The sequence below is a fragment of the Phalangium opilio genome, unplaced genomic scaffold, assembly GCF_054372755.1.
Source record: "Phalangium opilio isolate 3A_F unplaced genomic scaffold, DU_Popi_V2 ptg000089l_1, whole genome shotgun sequence".
Taxonomy (NCBI): Eukaryota; Metazoa; Arthropoda; class Arachnida; order Opiliones; family Phalangiidae; genus Phalangium; species Phalangium opilio.
The window spans coordinates 946,133-963,077 of NW_028324194.1; the positions used below are offsets into that span (position 1 = coordinate 946,133).

A 16,945-nucleotide genomic window follows, 5' to 3' on the forward strand; every position below is an offset into this window, starting at 1 on the left:
CTCGTTGGTAGTGATCGGATCATAGCTTTAGCCTCTGGTACATGTACCATCCTCGCATACTTCATTGTGAAACTTCGTCTGCTTATATTTTGATTCCACCCATAAATGTTATACATAGCGACTTCTAGTGGTCAAAAATATCATTATCTCTATTTTACTGGTTAAATAATTAACTTTTTTCCCGAAATTGCGCCAATGGTAAAAAGGAAAGTGGTCAACAATGCGACGTAACTCCCGATTTAGTGGAATTACGTTTTAAAGTAAATACTAGTTTAATTGATTTATCTTTTTTAAAGTATCTGGGTTTTCATTCTTTGTACAAAAATTATTATTGTAGTACAGTTATAACTTATTCTTATTATTTACTTGCTATTTGCAGTATTGTGGGGAGGTGAAGTGCATAGCACTTTCGCCTCGCAGCAAGAGGGTTTCGGGTTCGATCCTGGACTATGGCACCGGGTGAAAATCCTGGAAACAATCCTCTTTGTTGAAGGAGTTTTCCTCCGCGGTCTTACCCGGTTTCCCCTTTTCATAAAAACTTGCCGAGGTTAATTGTAATAGTTATTATAGGGCGCTGTCGGTTAGCTGTGGCATAGGGTCTTGTAGGTCAAATTAGCGAATTCCAAAATGCTGAAGGCACAATATCGACGGTCAAAATAAGGAAATCTACAACAGCGAAATGCAACAATAGCGAAATATCTTTATAGCGATAGGAAAGTTTCCGAATTACAATTACCTCAAAATTTTAAAACGCTAAATACAGTTTTAGCGAAATTAATAACTGCTAAATACCTTTACAACGAAACTTAATATAAAGTAGTAAAGTTTCGAAAACAACCAAATTGAAAGCACGTGCGATGAAGATAGCATCGTGATTATAACATAATCAAAGCATTGGTTGAGTAATCCTCAAACTATAATACAGCCCGCCATTAATGGTCTAGACTGTTTCGAGTGCTTTTTGAAATCATAGATTAAAGACTGTTGAGAGCTACTTCAGAGCTTAATCCCCCATCTGAAAAAAATGGACATAATCCCCTCTCGTAGGCGACAAAATCCCCCGGACAATTTCCCCCGAATGGATGTCGAGGACAAATTACCCCCGGCCCCAGGTCAAATTCCCCCCAGCCCCAGGACAATTTCCCCCAAACTGTGATTGATAGGGAGGGAAATCTCTATTATATTATGCATATAAAATAAAGAACAATATTATGCAAAAAGGAGTAATGTTATATCGGAGGTAAATATAAAATGTAATTTTTTGGAAAAGGCATGTTATTTTGGGAAGTCAATGAAGTTAACAACAATATTTTGGAAAAGGCATATTATTTTGGGAAGTCAATGAAGGGTATGCTCCTATTGGATAGAATCCCGTTGGACCGAATTCAGATTTGTACAATTGTAGCTTAATTTAAAACAATTTATAGCCCAATGAGCGATATTCTGTTCAATGGGAATATTTATATGGAAGAGCTTTCGACTGCATGGGATGAGTTTACACATAAAATCATAGCGTTTTCCTTGAGTTACCTAGCTCCAGTAGCGCAATGAATAGAGTGAGTTGGATGATCGGAAAAGTTGAGCAGCGTCGAGCGCCGTCATTACTTGGGAGGGAGTTCTCTTAAAGGCAAGGTTGGGTTAGAGTTAGGTTAGTAATATTTCATAAGACAAACTAAAATTAGACGCCTTTTCCAAAATATTGAAGTTTATCTTCATTAACTATTCAAATTAATATGCCTTTTCTAAAGGTTAGGTTAGTAATATTTTATATAAAATAACTGAAATGTTACGCCTTTTCCAAAATATTGAAGTTTATCTTCATTGATTTTCCAAATTAATATGCCTTTTTCCAAAAAATTACATTTTATATTCACTTCCGATATAATGTTACTCCTTTTTGAATAATATTGTTCATTAAATTTGTAACTAAAATATTCGCATTACAAATGAAACCATTAGCTCGGATCGTACACAATCCAATGAAGATAAACAACAATATTTTGGAAAAGGCATATTATTTTGGGAAGTCAATGAACATAAACAAAAATATTTTGGAAAAGGCATATTATTTTGGGAATTCAATGAAGATAAACAACAATATTTTGGAAAAGGCATATTATTTTGGGAAGTCAATGAAAATAAAATATTTTGTAAAAGGCGCAAAATTCTAAAGTTTTTTATACAATATTACTAACCAAACTCTTTCCTTACCTAATCCAACCTAACCTAAACTAATCAAACCTAACCGAACAAAACGTAACCCAACCAAACCTAAACGAGTCAAACCTAACCTAACCTAACCTAGCCCAATCTAACCTAACCCAACCTTATTTAACCATATCCAACCCAATTTAACCAAACCCAACCCAACCCAGCCTAAACTAACCCAACCCAAACCGAATAAAATTAAAATATTGACAAACTCAACGTAAATATTGAATGTCATTGACACCACCAATTAACCAATCCAAAGCAAAGATTGTTTCGTATTTGCAAATTTTCACCATATTTACGCTAATATCTTTTACGTAAACCTTTTTTTGCCCTAGAACTGAATGAAAGTCACAAATTAATTAGAAATAAGTCAAATTTAATTTTAATAATATTTATTTTTCTTCGGGGAATCGAACCCGCGATCCTTCACTCCGCTGTTCAACGCCTTATCTATTATGCCACCAGATCGCTGACGCTTCTAGTGTTTTAGATAATTTTGATATTGAATTCTTTACGACCTTTTTATTATACACTGTCGGGGGATTATGACCGGAGGATTTTGTCTAGATCGTGAGGGATACAATTTTAAACAATGTGGTCAATAAGAACATCATTTAAAGCTCTTTGTAGATAAAGTTAATAATTATTGTATTAATAAAAGGTGATTGTGCGTAAAAATAGTTAATTACATAGCTCGCGAGATTGTACACATTGCGCCAAGTACACATTTAAAAATTCTAATGAAAGTTTGTAACTGATCAGAGCAAAAAGTAATTTTTAGTTTTCAAATATGTAAGGTATTAACAGAGATAGATTTAATTTTAGAAGTAGGAATGGAGAACAGAGTAATGTGGGCGCGCAAGTCCCGGACCCCCTTCCACGGGACGGAGGGGCATGAAAGCAACGTCATAAATCGTAGTTTAACTGAGCCAATAAAATCATTTAAACTTTTCGTTACGTGTTGGAGGGAGGGGCTATGAGTCGGACTGAAATAAATACTCACCGTTCTCCATTCCTACTTCTAAAATTTAATCTTTCCCTGGTATTAAATAATAAATAATATGTAATTATCGTTTTGTTAACAATGTTGTTGCTTATTAATTGCACATTATAAATTCTAAAGTACATTTGTAAAATTCAAATTGTTTTACTCATATTAGAATTTAGACATTTGATTTGACACGTAATTGATGCGTTCATACTAAACATAATTAAAATATTCCTTCTAGTTGTTGTTGCAACACGTTGACTTAAAGATGTGAGTCGGTAATTAAATGTCCATAATTACCGGTAAGTTACCGTCCGTGCTATTACACTTTGAAGAACTTTCACATTACCAGCTTAGGATACCCTTACAAAAATCTTCTTAAGAACTCTTAAGAAAATTCCTTGGGAAATTTCTTTGGAAATCCTTAAGGCGTTCTTTAGGAAATTGGGGAATATTGGCCTCTTTTTCTTTGGAAATTGCTTTGGAAATATCTTTGGAATTTTCTTGGGAAATATCTTTGGAATTTTCTTGGGAAATATCTTTGGAATTTTCTTGGGAAATATCTTTGGAATTTTCTTGGGAAATATCTTTGGAATTTTCTTGGGAAATATCTTTGGAATTTTCTTGGGAAATGTCTTTGGAATTTTCTAGAGAAATGTCTTTGAAATTTACTTGGGAAATGTCTTTGGAAATTACTTGGGAAATATCTTTGGAATTTTCTAGGGAAATTTCTTTGGAATCTACTTGGGAAATGTCTTTGGAATTTACTTGGGAAATGTCTTTGGAATTTACATGGGAAATATCTTTGGAATTTACTTGAGAAATGTCTTTGGAATTTTCTTGGGAAATATCTTGAGAAGTGGGTAACTTAATTTAGCCACTTGAAACGAGGATAGTTCTTACACGCAAAACCATATCCCAATACAGGGAGTGTAGTGAACTACACCCCATATAGCGAAGGAAGTTCTCGCATGCAGTGTGAAATTGCTTATAAAGTCAGACATTTAATCGACTTAAAAACATCCGTAAACGGCAGACAGTTTTAATCTTTTGCAAATTGTATGGTGTACTATGTGGGTTTTGAAGGCTTTAACGGCCAAGCAGTAGATACAGACGTTGTTGTTAAATTTAATAATGTATATTCACTGAGAGTTTTTCAAGTATCAGAAACACGTTTAACCTAATTTTCTCTACAATGTTTTCTAAAAAATATTTATTTTGGACTCTAATTACGCTCGAAATAAAGATAAGAGAATTAAGCAAAAATTCCGACTGACAGCTTAGATTCCCTGTAAATCTAAACATAACGATTTTAATTATATACTCTTATTTTACTTTTAAAGAATTAGTCCCAGCCGGGAGTGTGGCGCACTCCTGTAAGCCAAGCTTCTGGGCGGCGAAGTTTGAGGGAATAAGACACGTGTCGGCGATCCTACCCTATAGGTGCCGACTGCCCCGTGTCCGCCGGAGGTGACTTGACCCCCACATCCCTTCCGTCACCTCCCTAGTAAATCTCATTTCCTTCCCTGCTTAAACACATACTGAACCCTGACTAATCGCATCCCTGTCGCGGACGTATGTGCCCTACTTACATTGAAACATCCACAATAGAAAAAAAAGAGTTAGTGACATAATTTTCGTCATCCACAAACTTAAAATGTGAAAAACTTTGGAAAATAAACCCTAAACCTTCTTTGGAAATTGATCTCAAGAATTCCTAAAGAATTTCGTTGGAAAATATTCCCTAGACGTTCTTTGGAAATTTATCTCTAGAAATCCTAAAGAATTTTTCAGAAAATAATCCCAAGAAATTCTTTGGAAATTCATCTCTAGAATTCCTAAAGAATTTCTTTAGAAAATAATCCCTAGACCTTCTTTGGAAATTTATCTCTAGAATTCCTAAAGAATTTCTTTAGAAAATAATCCCAAGACATTCTTTGGAAATTTATCTCTAGAATTCCTAAAGAATTTCATTAGAAAATAATCCCAAGAAATTCTTTGGAAATTTATCTCAAGAATTCTTTAGGAAATTCCAAGGAAGTCTTTGGAAATTGTTTCTTTAGAAAATGATCCCAAGGGCTCCGTAGGGTTCCAAAGAAATTCCTTTAGAACTCTTAAGAAGTTTTTTGTAAGGGAAGCTTCTCTTTGCCTTCTTTGTCAAGGAAGACAAAAGGTTCAACAAAATAGAAAAAGAAGAGATAATCCAGATCACCATTTTAACCGTAACACAAATCTCCGGTACATGACAAATGGTCAAGTTAAAGAGAAAGTGAATTATATCAACAAAAAATATAAGGCTTTAAGCAATCGAAGAAACGTTTTTGAACGTAAAGTCAAGAAATGTTTTCTAAATGAGGGCATATGTATGTCAGCAGAAGAAAGCAAGGAGTTTGAAGACATCATCATTAAAAATCCATTCGAGACCAAATCTGTATTTTTCCAAAAACTATTGATGCGAGAACAATAAAAAATTAATTATGTCTAAAAACTCTCGTCCAAAGCAATATCATCCTGCCATCATATATTGGTGCCTTTACATCAAAGCAAAGTCTCCTTCCGCGTATGAAAGTATGAGACAAGCCTTCACACTTCCATCACAGAGAACACTGTTTAACTAATCCGTTGGCCTACGCACTAAAAGTGGCTTCAATGACGCAACGTTATTGGAATCGAGAAAAAAAATTGACACAGAACAATTTGAATAACACCAAAAATATTTCTCTCTGGTAATTGATGAAATCCAAGTCAAACAAGATCTGGTTTTCAAAAGTCATACTGGAGAATTAATTGGAGCAACAAACCTAAACAGCTTCCGGAATAAAGTTACAGAAGCAGAAAGAAGAATAGAAGGGCTCACAGAAGAAACCACCGCGCAAATACCCTTAGCGTCTCACGTACTTCAAATGATGGTTCGAGGACTGACAACCAAATTCAAATTTGCAAACGCTTATTTTCCTTGTGGTAATTTGACTGCAGATGATTTATATTCAATAGTTTGGGAAGCTATAGAAAATCTTCAAGCTGCTGGGTTTAGGATTCTGTCATTAGTTTGTGACAAGGCATCGTCAAACCAGAAATTATTCAAGATATGCACAGACGTTCAGCAAAAGATAAATAACAGCAAAGTTGGATATTATTGTATGAATCCCTTTAACAATGGAAAACCACTATATTTTGTTTCGGATGTTTGCCATGTTTTTAAAACAGCCAAAAACGCCTTTGCCAACAGTGGAAAGATGAAAAAGCATAAGGACGGTGTCTTGAGGCCAATTCGTTTGTTAAAAAGAAATGGAAAATTTATTCTTTGGAAACATGTCGTCGACACCTACGAAAAAGACTCTTCCTCGATGTTGAGGCTTGCCCCCAAACTAACTTATAACCACGTTCACCCAAATGCATTTAGCTGCATGAGGGTAAGCAGGGTTGTTTGATTTAAATCAGTTTGATTTAAATCACTGATTTAAATCATGATTTAAATCAAGCGATTTTTTTTAAAAAATCATTTGATTTAAATCAAGAATATATTTTTATTTTTAAAAAATGTTTTCTATGATTCCAAGAAGTAGTTTAAGAAACTCGAGAAGAAACTTAACTAGAAAAGACCTAAAATTAAAAATAATCATGGTTTTGGTATATTTCAATGTAAGTTTTTCCCAGAGCTCCAGTTTGTCTTGCCGGAAAGGCTAGGAAATGAAATAGCGGTCAAGCTAGTCTTTTTATACAAGCATTTGAATAGTAATAATATCCAATAGCTGCTCAAATGTCATGATTATTTTGCTTTTGCTTAATTTTGACTCAAAAGTTTTCATGTTGGTAATTTACTATCTATTAGTTCAATAAAAATCAAAAAAATCAAATAAATCAATTAAAATCAAAAAAATCCGATTTAAATAAAAAAAAATCGATTTTTTGATTTTTTTGAAAAAATCAAAAAAATCAACAACCCTGAGGGTAAGGTTGGCCACGCAAGTATTGAGTAGTAGTGTCGCCAATGCCATGAAAGAACTAGTTGGCGATGAGGCCTCTGAGACAGTCAAGTTCATTCAATTGTTCGACTCTTTTTTCGACATGCTGAATGTATCCAATCTTTCCAACTACATTTTCAAAAGGAAACCAAGTTTGGCACCATATTGAAGTGTAGATGATTGGCTTTTTAAGGTAAGGACATCAATATCAAGGTATATCCAAGTATTCAGTTTCTTAAGCTTGAAATGTCTAACCTTAGTGGCTCGAAGACGAATTTCTTGGTTACCTGCATGTTTGGGAAGAAGATGTCGAACAGTTGGACGTTGAGAAAGATTTTGACAAGTCTAAAATGTTACTTAGTAGGGAAACGATGGAAGGACTACGGATAACCGGTTTGTAAATTGACTAGTTTATTTAGTTCCATTGAACATGTCTAATAAATACAGAATTGGTTTTATTTAGTTTTGTCTACTATTGCTATAGTCAAGTTTCTTCTTCAGAAAGGAGCACCATTTGTCCTAACAGCTAATCTAAACCAAGATTTAATTGAAAACTATTTTAACAGACAGAGAGCTGCTTGTGGTGCGGGTGAAAATCCCACCGTAAAACAATATGGAGAAAGCACAAAAAGACTGAAACTCACGAAAACGTTATTAACAAAAGTGTCAACTGGAAATTGTTCCACCACTAAGAAAAAAGAGCCGCAGGAAGAAAAATCGCCCGTGATGCATTTCGCGATGAGCCATTAGGCCTTAACTAAATGTTTTTTTGTGTGATTACTTTTAATTCTTTTCGTATTCCGCTACTGTTCAAACAGTCCCTTTTGAGAGCTTGAAATATATTTTTCACTTTCCTTGTCAATCCCTTTAGGTGGCAATTTATTAATATGCTAAAGCATTTTGATTTAGCGTTCTTAGAGTTTTCGTTAGCTTCCCACAACCTTTCCCACATTTCTGAAATAAATGGATCTTTTTCTAATATGCTAAGTATTTTAATGTTCCTATTTGAATTATCTTTAAATGGTTCACTAGGTTCAACTAAAGGGGAAAGCTTACAGCAAATAGCTCTAAACATTTCAAAAGCTGGTTTTCCCAAGTATAAAAGACCGCCTCTATCTTGCACAATACTCCATTTGTGATATTCTTCAGTCGCTTCACTCTTTCTAACCAAACAGTTTTTCCAGAATACAGGACACTCGTAAAGTCCAATTAGTTGATCTAGAACGTAGCCAGCAATATGGTGTAAGGTTTTTAAATCTTTCTTGTGTACTTCTGCAGCGCTTAATTTGATGAAATCCTTGATTGGAATAAGAGTGGGTTGAGCGTCACCAGCTTCTTTATCCAAGTAAATCTGGTTAATTTCGTTAAATAATCGATTTGAGAAAATAACAACTATATGAGCTTGGTCTTCTTTTGATAGCATCTTGAATGGTTCAATATCCATGAATGACACTTTTAGCTGTTGTTGAAAATCCAAGTTGGTCATTAATTCGTGTCGGTTAAAACTAAATCTTCCTTTATCTAGGACACCAGTATTGCTGTCGGCGAAAATAGATAAGTAATCGAATGCTTCCTCTGACAGAGTTTCAATTCCTCTTTCCTCTATTTCTTTGAGTGCATTCTTGGTAGGCATAAGTAATAACCGATTGATTAGTGGGATAGATATATCTTTTAAAAGACGGCAACCTGACATACCTTAGGTTATGTTACAAACAGGCCTAAAATGGTCCGGGAAATTTGTGAAAGAGAGTGTCTATTCTCACCCCGGGTGGAAATAGCCTGCGCGCTATTCTCACCCCCCCCGGGTGAAAATAGCTTATACGCTATTCTCACCCCCCCCGGGTGAAAATAGCTCGTACGTTATTCTCACCCCCCGGGTGAAAATAGCTCGTACCTTATTCTCACCCCCCGGGTGAAAATAGCTCGTACCTTATTCTCACCCCCCGGGTGCATATAGTAATTGATTTTGGTCGCTAAGCAGTGTTTTAAACAACCCTGGGCCCCTGACCCAGAGATTTTCTGACCTATTTGTGTATCTCTCCCACTGGACCCTGGTATAACAATGAGCAAAGATATAGATGATATGATGTTGATATACACTGGGTCATTACTCTATTGGCATCAAAAAAAAGTGTTTTCAACTCTCTGCCCACAGAACAGTGAAACATCCCATAACTTTATGTGTGAATGGATAGACTTCACCGGGCGGTGAAAATAGCTTGGGCGCTATTTTCACCCTACCGCAGCCCTTACCTCAATTCTTAGTCACGCGGTAGGGTGGATATAGCCTTGACGCTATGTTCACCCGGGGTAGACTTCACCGGGCGGTGAAAATAGCAGCCAAGCAATTTTCACCCTACCGCAGCCCTTACCTCAATTCTTAGTCACGTGGTAGGGTGGATATAGCCTCTACGCTATTTTCACCTAGGGTAGGAATAGGCTTCCGCCTATTTCTACCCGGGGGGTGAGAATAGTGACACTCTTTGTGAAATATGATCAGGGAAAATCTGGAAAAGTCATGGAATTTCAAATTTCAATCCAAACATTTTGTACGAACTCTGCTTAAGGGGGGTCAGTTTGTCGTCTTATATCAACTTATATTTAAACATACTCACAATAAAAGGAACTGTCCTACCAATACGAGTAACCTTATGCAGAGAAGCAGATGCTTTAGATAGAATGACATTTAAGTTTTTCTTTACAAACGAGTTGTTAAAAGCAATTCCTGAATAAAAAATGCCATTAAATATTCGAACTTACATTGGCTATTGTAAACGTACCTTTATCAATCTTCCTCTGTTGTGCCTTGGTTGGCTTTTTACAATTCATTTTGAAATACGTGTGGTCCATTATAATTTATAATTCAATTGAATGTTTACCGTTATTACGTACGTACGCGAGAATGAAGAACGGGTGAAACATGATTTCCCTATCACAGTAAAACGTGCCCCCACGTGGAAATTTCAAAAATATCGGACGCGTGTAGAACATTTTTTTAGAGTTTCTTGCCAGTTCGCAATTTCCCATCAATTTTTTGGTCTTAGGAAAGAATGCGTATACATTTTCCCGACGACGCTCTTCGAGCACTTTCATGTGCTCGAAGACGAGACTTTTTGTTGCTTCTAAAGCTGTCTTTATTTCGGCCTATATAACGTCAAAAAAATTACGCAGTTTCAGAAGCTGATCGAAAAGATGTAAAGCCCTACAGATTCGAGTGATATGCTCGGCCATACAGGTTGGTCGAATGCAGGGGGAAACCTGAAGCTCACCATTATGGCTGCCAAACCGAAGTAAGAGCTTGTAGGGTTTGACGCCATATCGGAATTGAGGGAAGTTGGGAACATAGTTGAATCTCATATGAATAAATATTCCGACTAAAAACGAAGACGTTTCGCTGTCGCACTTTTTATTATTTATTTGAAGAGATAGTTACAGCGGATTCTGAAAGGGACTGTTACCTCAGAACAAAACACAGACCATGTGCATCGCTTTCAATGACTAAATCGCGACTTTCGCCTGAACTAAATGACTAGGAGAAAATCCACTGCTGAGTAATAGCCCATTTTAATACTCTTCTTTATTTTAACTCTCAATTACGTGTTCTTCCTCCAAAGAGGAGGGAAATAGGGAGAGATAATCGCATAGGCAGCCGTGATCCATCCGTATTGAGAAGAGAGGAAAATCTGTGATACGCGGCGGCTCTTAACGCGCAACTTATTCGCGCACAGTTGACGTTATTGGTTCTCCTCTTTCGGGCTACTACGTCACCAAAATTGCTCGGAAAGGTTTAAACGTTGTCAAAACGTACGCTTTAAAAATAAAAAGCCGAGGCTTAAGTGAAATGATCAGCCAAGTGGGCTTTTTTAAGCAAAGAGTTATTAATTTATCAGAGGTAATTTAAAATGGTTTACCACAAAAAAATGCTACTACTTGAATTGTAGTAGCAATACGTGGTATTCAAGTAATCCAAAAATGAACGGTATAACTTTTAAACCATTTCGAAAACCTATAACCAAACATCAACAATGTGTAATTAAAAAACATCATTTCGTGGGTTCGTGTGCTCAAGCCATTTTTCTAAAGGTGATAGTGATCCATTAGCAGGATTTGGTGTTATATGTTTACAAGTGAGATATTTTGAATATTTTCCTGAAACATTACACGGCTCTAATCTTATACTATCTATCTAAATTACCTCTGATAAATAAATAACTCTTTGCTTAATAAAGCCCACTTGGCTGAACATTTCACTTAAGCCTCGGCTTTTTATCTTTAAAGCGTACGTTTTAACAACGTTTAAACCTTTCCGAGCAATTTTGGTGACGTAGTAACCCGAAAGAGGAGAACCAATAACGTCAACTGTGCGCGAATAAATTGCGCGTTAAGAGCCGCCGCGTATCACAGATTTTCCTCTCTTCTCAATACGGATGGATCACGGCAGCCTATGCGATTATCTCTCCCTATTTCCCTCCTCTTTGCTTCCTCAATCAATATCACGAGCCACTCGGTTTGAAATACCATGACGTCAATAGTGACGGTTTCTACACATCCTCCCTTTAATTCAAGCACTAAGACCCAGAAAATGTCCTCTTAAAGATTCCAAGTATAAGTATGCATTCCAGCCCCTGGTAATAACCATATTTTTCCAAAGTTGACTGCCAGCCGAAAAGTTTTTTTTATTATTATTATTATTATTTATGGTCCAAAGTGAAGATTGATGTTATTATAATAGAAAGTTTAAGAAATTGGCCGAAAAGCGTTTACATAAACGTTGAGCGCCCTAAACGTAAGATCTTTGAAATACGGCGTGAGAAAAATCATCCGTTCTTTTTACCTCTCCGTGTGACGTAGTCCAGGAGAGGTTCTGTAACGGCCGTGTCTGTCTGTGAGTGTGTGTGTGTGTGTGTGTCTGTCTGTGTGTCTGTCTGTCCGTTGTTACACCCACGTGACCGCGTTCGCAGTTTGCGTATCGGAGCAAACGTGTTCCCAATTTCCGGACCGCATTGACAGTTCACAGAAATTTGGAAAATTGTATTTCTCTCCTTTGCTAATCTATACTTGAGTTCTCACACCACCATGTTTGGTCTTCGTCCATCCCATATGAACACCGGTCTGGTACTTTTCTGGCTTCCACCACCACCATCTTCTATTCTTTGTCAATCCCACATTGACACCAGTCTGCACTTACACTGGCTTCTAACACCACCATCCACAAAGTCTATTCCACATAGACACCAATCTATATCATTGGTTTCTACTCCATTATCATCGTTTGGTTTTAGGATTTACGCGGCGATCAGCTAGGGTTACGAGAAACGTCTAGCCTCCCTAAGGTGGGATCTCCACCAAAGGTTTTCGCAATTGCGCTTTTTCCTTACTATTATAATGGAAACGAATCGTATATATACCCCAAATTTGAAAAAAGCGGGCAAGAGGGGTACTCTTCACTTTAAACGTCAATATTAGCAAAGTTTGAGATGATAATAGGTATAACTTTATTTTAAACGATTTAACTATTATTAATGTTAATTATTGAAGATTAAAATATTTAAAAATAATTATATTTATTTAAATATTAAAGATAAACCTCTCGTGCAAAGAGAGAGATTATCATTGCCTCCTATATCTACCAAGGCCCGTGCATGCGATATATTTCCTTCATTGCCTCCTATATCTATCAAGGCCCGTGCATTGTGATATATTTCATTCATTGTCTCCTATATCTATTAAGGCCCGTGCATTGCGATATATTTCTCAAAACAACAACTAAAATGGGAAGCTCCTCTCAGAAACATAATAATTTCTTTTCTCTGTATATGAAATGAAAATATGGATAATATTGCTCTCCTTCTTTAATGGTATGAATCCTTGCCTGTCTATTAATATTTTACGTAAGAGAAATACGTATTTAGCGAAGCCTAGAGAGGATAAACATAAGCGAGATTGTTTCGGAAAAAAAATACTGCTTCCACTAATGGGTTTATACTCCTTGTCACTGTTGTATAGAGTAATCTTGATAAAAGCTTAAAAAATTACGAGAGGACAGATATTTTTTATCCTCTTGTTTTATTCTTAATAAGAATATAAAACATTTATTTTGTATCAAAAAATATTTTTTGGACTTGAGATTGCTTTAGAAAAATCCAAACGGTTAGGCATTGGTAAAAAAGACATGTGTAAGCTATTTGCAGAGATGATAATTGTTTTACATGTTTTAAATAAAACTGAAGCTTCCATTATTGTGTTTATGCTCCTTGTTTGTTTCTCTGAAAACCATCTAGGTGTAGATAACAGTTAGACCAAAAATTTCAAAAAAACCTAGTTGAAAATAGACCTTTTAAATTTGCGGGAGCCATTCTTGAGAATTTTTCTTTGCTTGTAGGTTGTCAATTTATCTACCAGTAAATATTTGTGTTTGGAAGTTGGATATTAAGTCAAATTAAGTGGTTGTAAAGAGCCAGCAGGTTTTTGCCGCTCCTTTTTTGAGTATTCGATTTTTGTATGTAAAATGCAGGAAGATAATGTTGAGAGTAAGGATGAAATGCGGAAGCGCAAAAGGGTCGACGTTTTCATTGGATACTTAAGGTTATTGAATCTTCTCGACACGGAGAGGTAATATTTTGGTTTTCCCGACTTGTAAATTATAATATTTTTACCTCTCCGAGTGACGTATGTCACGGAGAGGTTCTGTAACGATCTGTGTGTCTGTCTGTGTGTGTGTCTGTTGTTACACCCACGTGACCGCGTTCGCAGTTTCCAAATCGGAGCAAACGTGTTCGCCATTTTCGAACTGCATTCACAGTCACGGAAATGGCTCCTCTACTTGAGTTTTCACACCACCATCTTCTTGTCTTTGTCTATCCCACACGGACACCAGTCTGTACTTACTGGCTTCTAATCACCACCATCTTTCGGTCTTCGTCCATCCCACATGGACACCAGTCTGTATTCATTGGCTTCTAACACCACCATCTTCTGGGCGTAGGTTTTTTTATCCCACTTAGACACCAGTCTGTACTTACTGGCTTCTAATTCCACCATCTTCTGGTCATTGTCCATCCCACATGGACACCAGTCTGTACACCTGGCTTGTACACCACCATCTTCTGGTCTTTGTTTTTGTCTATCGCACATGGGCACCAGTCTGTACACCTGGCTTCTACACCACCATCTTCTGGTTTTTGTTTTTGTCCATCCCACATGGACTCCAGTCTGCACACCTGGCTTCTACTCCATTGTCATCGTTGGGTTTAAGACATTCGCGGCGATCAGCTAGGGTTACGAGAAACGTCTAGCATCCCTAAGGTGGGATCGCCACCAAAGGTTTTCGCAATTGCGGTTGTTCTTGTTTAAGCTGTAGTTCGACACCCTTATATACTACCTATTTGAGTAAGGCGAAGCAACCGGCGTATGCTTCATTTCAAACGCAAATATTAGTCAAGTCTCTCAAGAATGTCTAGTTGATCTTTATCAACGCGATGTAACGCTCAATAAGGCGAACAACTATCGAAGAAAATATTTAATATTAATCATATTTATTACCTCTCCGAGTGACGTATGTCACGGAGAGGTTCTGTAACGATCGTGTCTGTCTGTCTGTGTGTCTGTCTGTCTGTCTGTTGTTACACCCACGTGACCGCGTTCGCAGTTTCCAAATCGGAGCAAACGTGTTCGCCATTTCCGAACTGCTTTCACAGTCATAGAAATGGCTCCTCTACTTGAGTTCTCACACCACCATCTTCTGGTCTTTGTCCATTCCACACGGACACCAGTCTGTACTTACTGGCTTCTAATCACCACCATCTTTTGATGTTCGTCCATCCCACATGGACACCAGTCTGTACATACTGGCTTCTAATCACCACCATCTTCTGGTCTTCGTCCATTCCACTTGGACACCAGTCTGTACATACTGGCTTCTAATCACCACCATCTTCTGGTCTTCGTCCATCCCACTTGGACACCAGTCTGTACATTCTGTCTTCTAAACACCACCATCTACTGGTCTTCCGTCTATTCCACATAGACACCAATCTGTTTCATTGGCTTCTACTCCATTATCATCGTTTGGTTTTAGGAGATACGCGGCGATCAGCTACGGTTACGAGAAACGTCTAGCCTCCCTAAGGTGGGATCGCCACCAAAGGTTTTCGCAATTGCGCTTTTTCCTTACTATTATAATGGAAACGAATCGTATATATACCCCAAAATTTGAAGAAAGCGGGCAAGAGGGGTACCCTTCACTTTAAACGTCAATATTAGCGACGTTTGAGATGATAATAGGTATAACTTTATTTTAAACGATTTAACTATTATTAATGTTAATTATTGAAGATTAAAATAATTAAAAATAATTATATTTATTTAAATATTAAAGATAATCTTGTTTCTCAACTCAAAATTAATACGGAAAGAGTTAAAAAGCAGTCTATGTTTTTGTCTGTGCGTGTCCGTCCATTGTTATACTAGTGCGTCGCGTTCGCAGTTAGCCTTGTGTTGATGTGTTAAGAAATCATACAGAAGCTTAATTTTCCCTTTTTCCATAATATAAAGTGAATATGTGGAAGTATTTTTTGTAATTATGATGTATTTAGTACTTTTGTAGCTTTAAAGCTCTGTTTCATTTTGGTATTCCAAAGATTTTTTTTAATATTGTTATTTGAAATGGCTGTTTATATATTATTTAAGCTATACTACATCTGTATATAGAATAAGTCTTGGTTTAGTGATTTCATGAAGAAAGCTAAGACCTAGACTCCGGCGGGTATATTAAGTATCATCCGCAATAGGCTTAGTGAAACAAAGAGTAAATAATTGTGGCCTGAGGTTAAGTAAACTTTGGGCTTTGATTTTCGTGTCTGAAATGAAGAGACATCAACGGTTCAGAGTGCCCGAAAGTTAAATACACTATTAAATAATCAGGTTAAGATTTTATAATAGAAGAAAATATCATGGTGGCAATTAGAATAGTAAAAGGGCTAATGGTAAACGGGTAGTAGCTACAGACTTTTTATTCTCTTTATGGTGCGCATTGACTATTAGTGCGTCTAGCTACAATTTAGCTTACGTGTTATTAAACGTTAACATTCATGTTGGCAAACTAAGAATATTGTTGAGGTGAGACGAGACGATAGTGTTTACACTGCAAACCAGTTGTGAATGTAGCTATCAGAATATACGGTAAACAGCTGAAGCGTAGACTTTTTTCCCTGTTCTTCTCCCCATTGACTGATTTCCATGTGTCCAAGATTTATCCTTATTGGATGTAAAATGTAGTCTGCTTTACTGTATATTCGCTATGCTTGGAATACTGCTTCAATATTTCGTAAATTTTTACTTCAAAAAAGAGAAATAATTCCATATCTAGGTAAATAAGTTTGTAGTAGTAGACCTCTTGACTCGGAGAGGTAATATTTTGGTTTTCCCAACTTGTTTTAATATTTAAGATAATCTTGTTTCTCAACTCAAAATTAAAACGGAAAGAGTTAAAAAGCAGTCTATGTTTTAGTCTGTGTGTGTCCGTCCGTTAGTGCACCGCGTTAGCAGTTCGCTTTGTTTTGTGGAAAGAAATCCTACAAAACGTTAATATTTGGTTTTCTCATAATGTATAATTAATATATGGAAATATTTTTCGTAATTTCGATGCTTTTAATGGTTTTTTAGCTATAAAGCTCTGTTTCATTTTGATATCCCAAGAATATTTTTTATATTATTATTTGCAATCGATGTTTATATATTACTTAAGCTATACCATGAATTTATTTATTAACATGAATAT

At 36.4% G+C, this 16,945-nt stretch overlaps 1 protein-coding gene and 1 long non-coding RNA gene across 2 annotated transcripts in view; one reads left to right on the forward strand and one right to left on the reverse strand.

The window, feature by feature from the left end:
* The window catches only part of LOC149646229 (uncharacterized), a 300,812-nt gene that overhangs the window by 138,508 nt on the left and 145,359 nt on the right, over nucleotides 1-16,945 (reverse strand). The gene's annotated exons all lie outside the window — the stretch shown is intronic.
* On the forward strand, nucleotides 7,484-8,071 carry LOC149646235 (uncharacterized). Its single transcript, XM_089849666.1, has 2 exons — nucleotides 7,484-7,560; nucleotides 7,631-8,071. The coding sequence occupies exons 1-2, from the start codon at nucleotides 7,518-7,520 to the stop codon at nucleotides 7,915-7,917; spliced, it is 330 nt and encodes a 109-aa protein (XP_089705792.1). The 5' UTR covers nucleotides 7,484-7,517; the 3' UTR covers nucleotides 7,918-8,071.